Genomic DNA, 12,785 nt, shown 5'->3' with positions numbered 1-12,785 from the left:
CTCAACACCCACCGGTCACCAAGCGTTTGGTAAAATTCTGCTAGGATTTCTTCTCCTAGCAGAGAGCGCTACCTAGAGACCTCTTCCTACTTGGTTTTACTTCCCCTTCCCTCCCTGCCTCTTCCCTCCCCCTCTTTTTCCCCTTTGCTTGTCTTTGTTTTCTGTTTGTTTGTTTGTTTTTGGCACACTTTGTGGGTTCTGTTCTTGGGAGATTCACTCAAACTATCCCCAGTTTTTAAGTGCACATCTGATCTCCTCTTGCTCGCTTTGTCGTCCACCATCCATTGCCGGGTCTGTTATTGTGCCCCCCACCGCATTTCACTGGCTCTATTCGCTTCCAACGCCAGCTTCGATTTTCAGCAAGCCCGCGATTAGCCTTTCTTTCAGTTGTCGTCATCCACCTAGTGTACTCCTGTTTTTTGGTTTTTTTGCTTTCATGTTGTTTTGTTGCTTGTAATAAGTCTCTGTTCTCTTGTTGATCCGTGAGGTATTTGCTTATGGTCCAAACCCTTGGGTTGTGGATGAGATCTATATTCTGGCTTTCGGGTCGAGGAGGAAGAGTTTCGACATGGGGGTTTTCTACTCCTAGGTCGAGGAATAAGAACTACTTATGCATTGGAATGAGTCTGTCTGGAACAGATCTGTTGTTATATCTGAATATTAGTTATGGGTTAGCGGATCTTGTTTGAGATTGGGATGGTTATATCTTTGACGTCATCTTCGATGTTTTGTAACCTTGTAGCTTCGGCTATGGTTACTTCAGAGCTTTTTGCTCTATATTGTAAGAGCTTTATGCTCTCGTATTATCTTTGAATGAATGTGACTGGAATGTTTTCCTCTTCAAAAAAAAAAAAAAAAAAAAACTCACCGGTCACCACCAAACCCCCCACCCACATCGAAGCCCCAATACCAGAGTCTTTCTATTGGAGGGTGTAAAACACTCAATTTACAGCATGACCTAATTGAAATTATTCTCATTGATCATATAAATTTTTTCAAATCTCAATTATTATTTTTAAAATAAACAAGTAATATCGATATTTATTCCTTTTAAAATACAAACAAATATGGTAAATATTGAATTGGAGAGGATCCTATTCCAAAAACAAAATCTTAGCTATTTAATTTGAAAAAAAAAAAAAATTGATATTTTAAAATAATTTTAGAAGAATACAATCCGTTATTCTCCTCATCAAGTAATAATGGTTTTGCCAAAAAAAAAAAGGGTAATAGCCGTTGGAAAGGATCACAAGTCAAAAGGGAAAATCTAAGATCTACCAATCACAGTGAACTTCAACTAATCGCCCGTTGGCTTCGGGAATCCATTATCGCCTAATTGGGTGGAGGATCCAAGATTAGAAAATCTTAATAATCTCTTAAGCGGTCCACTCATCAATAACCGTGATTCCCGAACCACTAAACGCATGCCACGTTTCATGATACACCAAAAATCTGAACACACGAAAGATAAATCAGGAAGACTACAATAAAGACAAATAGCTTTCGCAATAAATCGAGTTTCACAGTAGAAGCACTCTTCTTGAGGTCCCCCCCGCTGGTCGCGACTCATTACCCAACCATTCTGGGAATCCGAACCCACAACCAAACAAAGTGGCTAAAGTCACGAACCAAGTCCCACACCATTAAATTCTATCTCAAAAATATTTTTAGTTTTTTTATTTATTTTATGTGTTAATTTTTATAAATACTACTAATATTTCTACATGTCAAATTTTCAGCATTTTTATCTGGTGACTGGTATATTCACATTCATTATACTAAAAACAAAAGAAAAGAAAATGTTGGAAAGATAATTTTTTTTTTTTTAATAAACAAAAAAAAAAAAAAGTTGCGGTGTACGTTCAGGTGCTATCCAAGGATACTATTGTCAGCGTACGTTCGATAATCTCCATCCATACGTCTTCTACTACAGATAAGAGCGTAAGTCCGACAACCCTAATGTATGTCCGATCTAAAAGTTTAAATCTCAAAATGCCCCTCTACTTATTCTTATTGCCATATTAGTTTGTGCGTAATTTATTTTTTATTTATTATAATTATTTTTTTTTGTGTGTAAAAGTTATTCCATATACGTTAAGGATTGAACCAAAAAGTATTCCATATATTAGAGTAAAATATTTGGAGTACGACTAAAAGCGCAATCTACAAGTCTCCAAATTACGTATATATAGGCTCCCTATTAAAAAGCTCAATAACGAAGCTTCGTGGAAGTTGCCATGGCACTACCAGATTTTCTGCTTTTTAACCCCCCGACCTTCCACCCTCCTTCCACTCAATCCTCTCTTCTTCCTCTCTTTCTCTCTCTGCTTTCCTTTTCAACTATTCCTTTGCTTTTTTTGCTCTGTGATTTTTGCCATGAAGATCGCTCAGATCAACCCAAAAAACATCAATCTCAACCCCAAACGCCTCTTTGGGTCCAAGAAGAGCCGGTCCTCCCCGTCCAGGGAGGACCCATCTTCGTTCGGCTCCGTTGCGTCGTCGTCTTCTTCCTCCAGTTCCGACGCCTCCACGTCAAACGAAAAGCCACGTTCAGGCCGCGGGGTTGCGGATCGCGGGACACCGAGGAGCGTTTTGCCCGGAGCGTCGGGTGACTGGTCCGATTCCTCGGCCGATATCCAGTCGGAACCGGTGCAAGCGATGGAGCATGGAGTGGTGACGAGGAAAGAGCTGGAGGCTCTTCTGAGCCGGCTCGGGGTGGAGCCTCCTAGCGAGGAGGAGCTGATGATGGTGCTGAGAGAGGTGGGTGGGGACGGCGAGGGATGCATAAGCCTCGAGGCGCTGCTGAGCCGGGTGGGCTCAGGCTGCGACTCAGAGCTGCGCGAGGCCTTCAACTTCTTCGACGCGGACCACGACGGTCGGATCACAGCCGAGGAGCTCTTGGGGGTCTTCACGGCCATTGGCGACGAACGGTGCTCGTTAGAGGACTGCAGGCGCATGATAGCCGGGGTGGACAAGAACGGAGACGGGTTCGTGTGCTTCGAGGATTTCTCTCGTATGATGGGGCTGCAGAGATGATCTCTGATCAAGTGATGATGTGGCTCCTGATGATTAAAAAAAAGCAACTGAAGTCCTTTGTGTTCTACTACTTTCCTTTTTCTTTTGGACTTTAGGGGGATTTGGTTGTGTGGTTTTCACTTTTCTAGGGGTGAGATCTGTAAGGAAATTGAAGCATGAAGATGGCAATTTCTGGATCAATCGGACGGCTATTATTGTTTAGTTGAGCAGTCGTGTTGCACTTTACGTATATATGTATGAGGAAAAAAAAAAAAGATCGAATGAAATCGTCTTCACCATATGTTGTAGTGTTGCATTTAAAATTGATTTTGATTGGGTAGTGCATTAAATATTGGATTGTATAATTATACGTAATAAATCTCCGGTGTGTATAAATACATTCCGTAAGCTCCGTCATCATTTGTATTTTAGTGGTTAGACAACGTTCTGTCTCGTGAATTATTTGTATTTTAGTGCAAAGACAAACAAAAGCGCACTTGATTTTAACATCCGATCAACCATGGGCAAATGAGTACGGCTTTCGAGGAAACTTCTTGGACTTTTTTATTTATTTATTTATTTATTTTTGACATGCACAAGTAAGCAGTAAGTAGGGCAGAAAAATTAACTAATAACTTTCACTTCATTAAGTGCGATCCTTAACTTTTTATTATACGTTATGGTCACATTTTTTTAATAAAAAAGCATGAATATATATCAATTTAATAGATTAATTTTTTTTTTGCCATGAGTAACGACCATGCCAAGGGAAACATTTGCCGACCACCACCCATGTCATGACAACTTCGTCTATTGCACACTCAAGCGAGACAATCCATATTGAAAGGGTGCGGCAAGTCAGGAGTAAGCAGTCCATACTTTAGATGTCAATCGTCCAAGCGGTGTAGTTCGTATTTATAGGATGTTGGACGCTCAGGGGTAGGCAGTCTGTACTGGTAGCTTGTGTCCCCAATTGAATGGTGCCACAGGGTATGAATTACTAGCCCAATTGGAAGGTGCCGTGTGGCCCAAATCACTACACCCCCTTCCTATAAGAGGAGTGCTTAAGGCTGGCAATTTTGACACGACCCTCGAACCCGAGACAAACACGACACAAAGTTAACTGGTTTTGGGTTTGACCTAAATGGGTTCGGGTCATAATTGAGTCATTCGTTTATTTTTGCGTGTCTGGCAGGTCAACTCGCAAGTTAAGCGGGTGACCTGCCAGACCCTTTTTTAAAAAAAAAATTAATTAATTAATTAAATTAAAAAACCCTAAACTAGCCTAACCGGCCCTAACCCTAACGTAAACTCTCATCTCTCTTCACTCTATCAGCGATTCAACCGTACCTCTCTCTCTCTCTCTCTCTCTCTCTCTCTCACTCTCTCATATCTGATTCTCTAAATCTCTGCGCCTTTTTCTCCCTCTGGTGGTCATCTTAACCTAGCAGTCACGCTGATGATCACATCATCGTCTCCCTCTCTCTCACATTGCCGGCAGTCAAAACAACTTCGTGTTGTTTTGTTTTTGCAAGATTCTCTCACATCGCTAGCGGTCAAAACAACTTCGGGTCAGACTTCAAGGGTGCGAGTTCATGAAGGTTCACGAAGCGTACACCACGCTCTTAGATCCGGAGAGACGTGCCGATTACGATCACGATCACGTGCTTTACAGTAGGTGGCAGACGGTGAATTATCCCGTGGCAATGTCAATGAGTACGGCTACTACCCATTATAACTTGTGGCCTAATCAAATATTGACACGTGGCATTATAACCATGAGTACTCAGATGTCAATGAGTACGGCTAAGTAGGTGCCATTATAATGGGTCGCTGGCAGTCAAAACAACTTCGTGTTGTTTTGTTTTTGCAAGATTCTCTCACATCGCTAGCGGTCAAAACAACTTCGGGTCAGACTTCAAGGGTGCGAGTTCATGAAGGTTCACGAAGCGTACACCACGCTCTTAGATCCGGAGAGACGTGCCGATTACGATCACGATCACGTGCTTTACAGTAGGTGGCAGACGGTGAATTATCCCGTGGCAATGTCAATGAGTACGGCTACTACCCATTATAACTTGTGGCCTAATCAAATATTGACACGTGGCATTATAACCATGAGTACTCAGATGTCAATGAGTACGGCTAAGTAGGTGCCATTATAATGGGTCGCTGGCAGTCAAAACAACTTCGTGTTGTTTTGTTTTTGCAAGATTCTCTCACATCGCTAGCGGTCAAAACAACTTCGGGTCAGACTTCAAGGGTGCGAGTTCATGAAGGTTCACGAAGCGTACACCACGCTCTTAGATCCGGAGAGACGTGCCAATTACGATCACGTGCTTTACAGTAGGCGGCGGACGGTGAATTATCCCGTGGCAATGTCAATGAGTACGACCCATTATAACCTGTGACATCTGATTGGTCTATGTGGAACATAAACATAATTTCACATAGACCAATCAGATGTTGACACGTGGCACTTACTTAATTTTTTTTTAATTAAAAAAATGTATTTTTTAAAAAAATAAATAAAAAAAGAAAAAGAAAAAGAAAAAAAATTGGGGGTAGCTCTTGGCCATTTGGGGGTGGCCATCTGGCCGGATGGGGGTGGCCGAAACCATCCCCAATGGTGGTTGGGGTGGGTTTCGCCACCTCATTTATCAGGCCGGTGCCACCCCCCATTGGAGCCTAGGTGGCCAAACCACCAACTGACTACTGGGGTGGTTTCAACACCCCCTTAATAGAGGCTCTGTTTGGGGTGGCCTCGCCATCTAGCTGATGGGGTGGCCAAGCCCCCCAAATGGCCAAGAGCCACCCCCAATTTTTTTTCCTTTTCTTTTTGTTTTTTTTTTTAAAAAAAAAAATACATTTTTTTAATTTTAAAAAAAATTATGTAGGTACCACGTGTCAACATCTGATTGGTCCACGTGGAATTATGTTAAGTCAACTAACGGTCAACTGGTAGAATGACTAATTTGGTCTATTATCAAAATCACATGGACTTCCTGTGATAAAAATCAAACCCTAGTGGAGAAAAAATAAAGTTGTGAAACTCTAGGGGGTATTTAGTATTTAACCCTTATTTTATTTTATTTTTTGTCTATGCAGCTCTTCTTAATTAAACTATTAGTGTGTGATCGACTGTACTAACACTTTTAACTCAATTTAAAGTAAAATCTTGTCCAATTATCCCCTTCAGTGCTTTTGCGATCGTCTCCTTAAACTTCAAAACTCTCAATTTAGTGTATTAAACTTTAAAATGTTTGTAATGTCATCCTTACTGTTAGGGTTTGTGGTTAACTAAAAAAAATTAAGAAAGAATAAAGAAAAAAAAAAAAACTCAATAGAAAAATATAAAGAAAGCTATTGTGTAGTTTATTTGAATATAAAAACAAAAAATAGCTTGATTCCCTCAATTTATGGTAAAGCTAAAGGAAACCAGTGTAAGTGCTCTAAACAGGTAGAGACGCATGTTGTACCCGTAACACTTGTTCACCAATTGACATACCCATGATCCTCTTCCTTTTCATTCATTGATATTACTTGACTCGTCAATGCGCTTTTTATGCTATCAACATGACATTCACACTTTGAATTTCTTGAAATGGTATAAGAGACTTTGATTTATTACTTATGGCTTTGTGGGATACAATAGTGACTAGTGAGAAATAACAATAACTTTGGCGTTTCAACGTAAAATGTTTTTTGAGCGAAATCATTTTTAGCTAAAAATATTTTTCGATGTATGTCTCGTACAGAAAATCTGCGCAGCAAACGACCTTTGGCAATGACCGAAAACAGCCAGTGAATTTCGAGTCGAAATAAAGCAGGTTTTCTTGGTCAATCGAAAATGTTTTTAGTTTGACCAATATTTTGGGTCATACCAAACATCGAAAAATAGGAAAAACCTTTTTCTGAGTCAAAACAATCAAAGCCTTAATGTTTGTTAATTTTTTACTCTTTTCTTCTTCCTTTTTTCCTTTCACACAATAACTTGATGCTTTTCTCCCTTAACGGTGTCCTTCACCTCTCTTTTGAAGAACTAATCTTTGAGAAAGATATGTAACATCCTAGCCCATGATGGGAAGGTTTGGCCAAACTTTTTGCAATGGAAATGAGAAGAAAGGTAGACTAAAAAATCGTGTTGATGATTAAATAATTTAAATGGTTGCTACATTTAGAATCTTTGTCATTTTGAATAATTTATATGAGATTCCCGTCTTGATCCGTTAAAATGGTATTCCTTTACAACCTTATATTATTACTTTGATTAGTCGCCCGAATATAACAATTTACGACAAAGAACATATAAAAATGCGCAACAAAGAATGTCTTGCACTTAGTTGCTTGTGTTCCTAGCTGGCTAAGGTTCAGAGGATGGCAGAGAGTAGAAAAAAAGGTTGATTCTTTGGGATATTTAGAGCATAAAGTATTCACGAGTGTATATTATTTACAATTGCGTGGGAGCGCTTCTCTCTTTGGTTTGAACTGCTACAAATGTGCTCTTTTTATTCAAAGATGGGAAAACTGTGATATTCTTCAACTGTATCATTGCAGTCATCCTCTGGGCACAGTACATTACAAACCACGATCAAAATTGTCGTCTCCTCCGTAGAGGGTGGGAAAATGGGTTGGTGGGTCAATTCGTTTATGACCCGCTTAAGGTAAATTCAAACACGACTCGTTTAGCTAACGGGTCAGCCTCACTAAATCCGGACACAATACGATAATTTCACGGGTTACCTGACACAACCTGCTTAACCCGTTTAGCTTAGAAAGTAATTTTTTTTTGGGTTGAAAATAAAAGTGATGAGTTGAGTCATAAACGGGTCAATTGACTCGTTTATGACCCAAACCCATTAATGGTAAACCAAAAAATAAAAAAATAAACTAGTGTAGGTAACCTATGGGTTGACCCGTTAAGAGCAAAATAAATAGGTCGACTCGTTTATGACTCAAACCCGTTTAGGGTAAACCCAAACTTGATAATTTCGTATCGTGTTCATATCAGGTCGTGTTAAAATTGCCAGCTCTACTTCTCGGCCTTTAGTCAATAAACTATATAAGATTGGATCATTTTGGATCCATTTTCTGTTTCAATTTTTATTAATTGCATTATCATAATAGTATTGGAGTTTTGGCGGGTTCCAAACCTCCTCTTATAGTAGTTTTATTCTCTATTAATTTATGTTTATCTTGCTAAAATAAAAAATAAAAGGAGATATTATATTTTACTTCTAAAAAACAAACACACCGACATTTACATATACTTTTCTAATATTGTTTTCCATACAATGTTCTTGAAGCTTGCTCAGTATCCCATATAACCTTCAAAACTCTGAATTTTTGAATCTCTCGCTCTCTCTCTCTTCTTTCTTGGTGAAACATGTGATGTACGTGGATGTAGAAGACGGTTGAAGAAACCCAGAGGAAGAAAAGTTGAAGAAATTTCAGGGAAAGGATTTGAGAGTAATTAAAGCGACGGTGATGCAAGAATAGAAAAAAGTCATGGAAAATGGGCGGTTTTGGCGTGGAGTGTGCGGCTGTGCCGGTAGGAACAAACAAGCATGTGGTTTTTCTTGGTAGTGGGGGATGGGTGGTTAGAATTTGCATATCCCTACAAAACTACAATCGCTATCCTCTATTCCAATATTTATTATATGAAAATGATCGTGGCTCGCAATATTTATATATTAATTGCCTATTTTTTAAAAAAGAGTAATGGGATGCATCATGCCCCAATATATATATATATATTTTATTTTACTATACTGATATGAAAGTGATAGTCTATTTAGGACTCGTTAAAAAAAAAAAAAAAAAAAAAAAAAAGGTAAAATCAGTTCTTGTAATTTATTTGATTTTCATTTAGTTTCATGTAGTATCAAAATGATTTAAGAGGTTTTTGATGTATATCAAAAAAAATAATATACTCCATACAATCAGATTTTGTCCACTTATTTAATAGATTCTGTCAGTGTGAGACTTGTCATAATTATTATAATTGACTCATAATTATTATAATTGACTCTGACGTGTTACACTATTGAAATCTATTAAGTCAGTGGACAAAATTTAACTAAAGGAAAATCAAGTAAACTAAATAGACTGATTTTAAATTTTTTCTAAAAGAAAATTTTAGGAGTTAATTTATTTATTTTTTTTAAAAAAAAATAATCTCACACCGATCTACTCCTCCTCAACCCGAAGGTCAGAAAACAAATTTCTCGTCGACTCAAAGGCCAAAAAAGAAATCACTCATCAATCCAAAGGCCAGGACACACATGGCCACGTTGACAAATTTAAGAGTTAATTGATCAGCATAATTTTCATCCCACTTTCATATAAATAAACTGATGTGACGGTGCCCATTTAAATCGGCATTTATTAAAAAAAAAAAAAAATCAAAGGACGAATGGACAAATATTTAGGGGATGTTTGGCAAATGGGATGGCCTAAACACTGTAGTTGATGTAGATTAATGTGAAAAAAAGTAAGAATGTTTGGTATAAAAAAAATGAAAAAGTTGTATGAAAAAAGTGAAAAAGTTTTGTTTTGTAGTGATTTTTTTATTTGAATAATAATAAAAAGTGAATGATTTAATATTAAAAGTGAAAAAGTTAGAATGTTTTGATGTTGATTTTTTTGGAAAATGGTGATGAACAGTATTTAGGCCAACCCCATCCCCATTACCAAACAAAGCCTTATTAGGGGGAGTAAGATACGAGTCGTATTTCTCATAGTTTGAAAAATAATTTATTGTTATTATTTTATTTTTTAAAGAAGGCGTTCTTTCCTATTTTAGCTGTCCTGGTTGTGACTTTCTTGCTTTCCGAGAAACTTCGTGTTTTCTTTGATTTTCGCTATCAGTTAGGAGTTGGGACAGAAAAACGTTGGCTGGACTTTTCTGTGGTTGTGACAATGACAGGGCGGTGGATTTATAGACTTTTGATTGAATCATTCCACATTTTTTAATTTATTTTAAAATGTAAACGTTTTTAAGCTCATTTTTTTATTAGTTAATTAATTGTAAGTCTACCTTTTTTTTTTTTTTTTTTTTTTTTTTTAACTTTAAATTTTTTAATTTGGCCAATTAAATACTTGGGTTCTAACTATTATTTTTCTCAAATAAATAACAAAAGTAACGTAAACACCCACCCACATGTAAATCCTATTGATTCAATGATTGATTTTCAAAATAGGATAACTAAAGAAGAAAGAGAGAATACATGAAAGTATTTCTCAATTATATGGTGTTTGTGTTGCAACTGATGAAGAATATCGATAAGAGAAATTATTATTATTATTTTATATTTTCTGTATCTTATCCTATAAATTCAATAGATCAATTACTAAATTTGTAGACCTATGTGGATCCTATACAAATTTAATAGTAGATTCATTCATTCACTATGGATATAATTAAAAGATAGTTGAAAAATGAATGAATACTGTCATTTCTCTATATATAATAGATAATTCTAAAAGAGTTGTATTGATTGATTGTTTTAAGTCGGCAAGTGTCTCACTCACACTGGAATTCCAATCCAGAAATAATCCAAATGTGATGATTATGACACTCTTAATCATTGCCCATTGTTTATATCTCAAGTTTGGATAACAATTAGGGAAACCATCGAGTCAATAGGAACACATTATACACTCTCTTTGAAGGAAGGCAAACAACTTCATTGGCTCATCTTTTAGTAATTTGAACATGAGAAACATCCACTTACAATTTTTTTTTTTTTTTTTTTTTCCCTTGTTTCTAATACCTCAAACTTTGTGTCACGCCGCACCATCCTTAAAAAAAAAAGTCGAACAATTGAAAACACACAGATATGATAAAGACATAAAATCATGCCAATGCATTGCATAAACATATACATATATTAAAGGATTATAACTATGTTTGAAATTGTCTATTCGTACCTTTAATCCTTTTATGGAAGGATTTGCGCATCCAGTGAGATCTCTCGAATAATCTAGTATCCCACCAAAAGCATATAGCAAATCATTTCCTACTTGCTCGACCGGATCCGACCCGGGGCAACCCAAAATTTGGTTTCAAAAGTCAAAACAAGATCCAACCCAAAATTTGGTTTTGAAAGTCAAAATAAGAGCCAACCCAAAAATTGGTTTTGAAGTAAATTCATGATAAATTGATAACAAAGAGAAAAAGAATCACTTGCATTAGAAATGGCAATTTTGAGAATACGTGGCTGCTAGAAATTGACTAGAGTTCACCATTTTTCGTGCTATCAGTGTCATTGGCTTAATGGAATGTGACAGAGGGAACAAGGACGTGCACTCTTGATGAGATGTGTGAAAATATGATTCAGACTTTATGCCAACAATTTTTTGTCAAGTAATTTCGACCACATACCATTTGAGCATCATCATGGAAAATGAATGGCAAAATGATAAACGCAAGCAATGATATTTTTCCCTTCTTTTGACATTTTACTAACATCTTTTTCATGCTTTAGATGGGAGATTTTTCAAAGGGAAGGGCCGCCCATTTTCTATATTCTCCATTCGATTTTAAAGAGACGGGCAGAATCAGGATTTTTTGTATGAGAGTTGAGGGGCTTCGAATCTACCCAAATAAATACATGCATGTAGTCATTTTATACCCGGACCGGACGGATTCAAAAACTATTATGGGTAGGTGCTACGAGTCAAAAAAGTTTGCCGCTAGAGGCGGGTTGGCTGAAATTTTTTATTTTTTATTTTACCGTAAAATTTTTTTGTTGTTAGGAATTGGAGGACAAAGTTTTTCTCCAAACTAGGTTGGAGGAATTTCCTCCAACCTAATCTCTAAATTTGACATGTGTCATCAAATATGTGCTTCTCACTTGTTTTTTTTAATACCCTAATGTGCATAAATCACCGTTAACTCTAAAAATCTTCCGTCCGTTTAAAATTTATTTTCTCTTTCACGGCCTCATGTCTTCACCTCTCCCTCCCCTATGGCACCCAAAAAAACTTGCAAGAGATTTGACATACAAGGGGTGGAGAGGGATATAAAGAAGATATTTGGTTCGATCGAGAGGATCTTTGATCTTGTAATTGATCGTCGAAAAAGATTAAAAGTAGAGGGGTCAAAGAAGAAAGAAGAAAGAAGAAAGCAAGGACTTTTTTGCAATTTCTACTTGAGTACAGAGACCAAGACGCAGGAAGATCAATCTCCCTGCCTCAAATCAAAGCCTTGCTTCTGGTAAAGCTTAGAAAACTCTCACCAAGGGCGTTGAATTTTCTAATCTTTACAATTTTTCTCTATTATCCGTTTTCTCTAATTTTTTGGGTTTGTCATGTAATTTTTTGGGTTTGTCAATTTTATAACAAAAAAGTGCGGTGGGGAAACAGGATTCTACTAATTCCTAAGCTGCTTTCTCTGCAAGTATTGTTGAGCGCCGTAGGGGAGGGAGAGCCGGAGACGTGAGTTTAGACGGAAGATTTTTGGAGTTAATGGTGGATTGTGGACATTAGGGTATTAAAAAAAACATATGAGAAGCACATATTTGAGGACATATGTCAACTTTAGAGATTAAGTTGGAGGAACCTCCAATCTAGTTTGGACGAAAACTTTGTCCGGAATTGGAGGAGAGCCATGGCCAATACCAATCCCCCCCCTCCCTCTGTCCTTGATTTTATATATACTCTACGCGTTTATGACATTATGTGAAATAAAAAGAAATAAGTCTTGAACTTAATTTCATACCAAGTCATAAGTCATAACGGGATATAAAGTTACATACCTATAAAAT

The 12,785-nt window shown here is 37.2% G+C and overlaps 1 protein-coding gene across 1 annotated transcript; it reads left to right on the top strand.

The window, feature by feature from the left end:
- Nucleotides 1–2,232: 2,232 nt before the first annotated feature.
- LOC132191970 (probable calcium-binding protein CML35) lies at nt 2,233–3,316 on the top strand. The gene has a single exon (XM_059607127.1). The coding sequence runs from the start codon at nt 2,377–2,379 to the stop codon at nt 3,034–3,036; it is 660 nt and encodes a 219-aa protein (XP_059463110.1). The 5' UTR covers nt 2,233–2,376; the 3' UTR covers nt 3,037–3,316.
- The last annotated feature ends 9,469 nt before the right edge of the window (nt 3,317–12,785 follow it).

This window comes from Corylus avellana, chromosome ca9, assembly GCF_901000735.1.
Source record: "Corylus avellana chromosome ca9, CavTom2PMs-1.0".
NCBI lineage: Eukaryota > Viridiplantae > Streptophyta > Magnoliopsida > Fagales > Betulaceae > Corylus > Corylus avellana.
Note: the sequence above shows the minus strand (reverse complement) of the source record. Positions and strands in the feature narration are given on the sequence as shown.

Coding starts and splice junctions, on each gene's coding strand:
- LOC132191970 (XM_059607127.1), top strand. CDS start 2,377: ATGAAGATCGCTCAGATCAACCCAAAAAACATCAATCTCAACCCCAAA.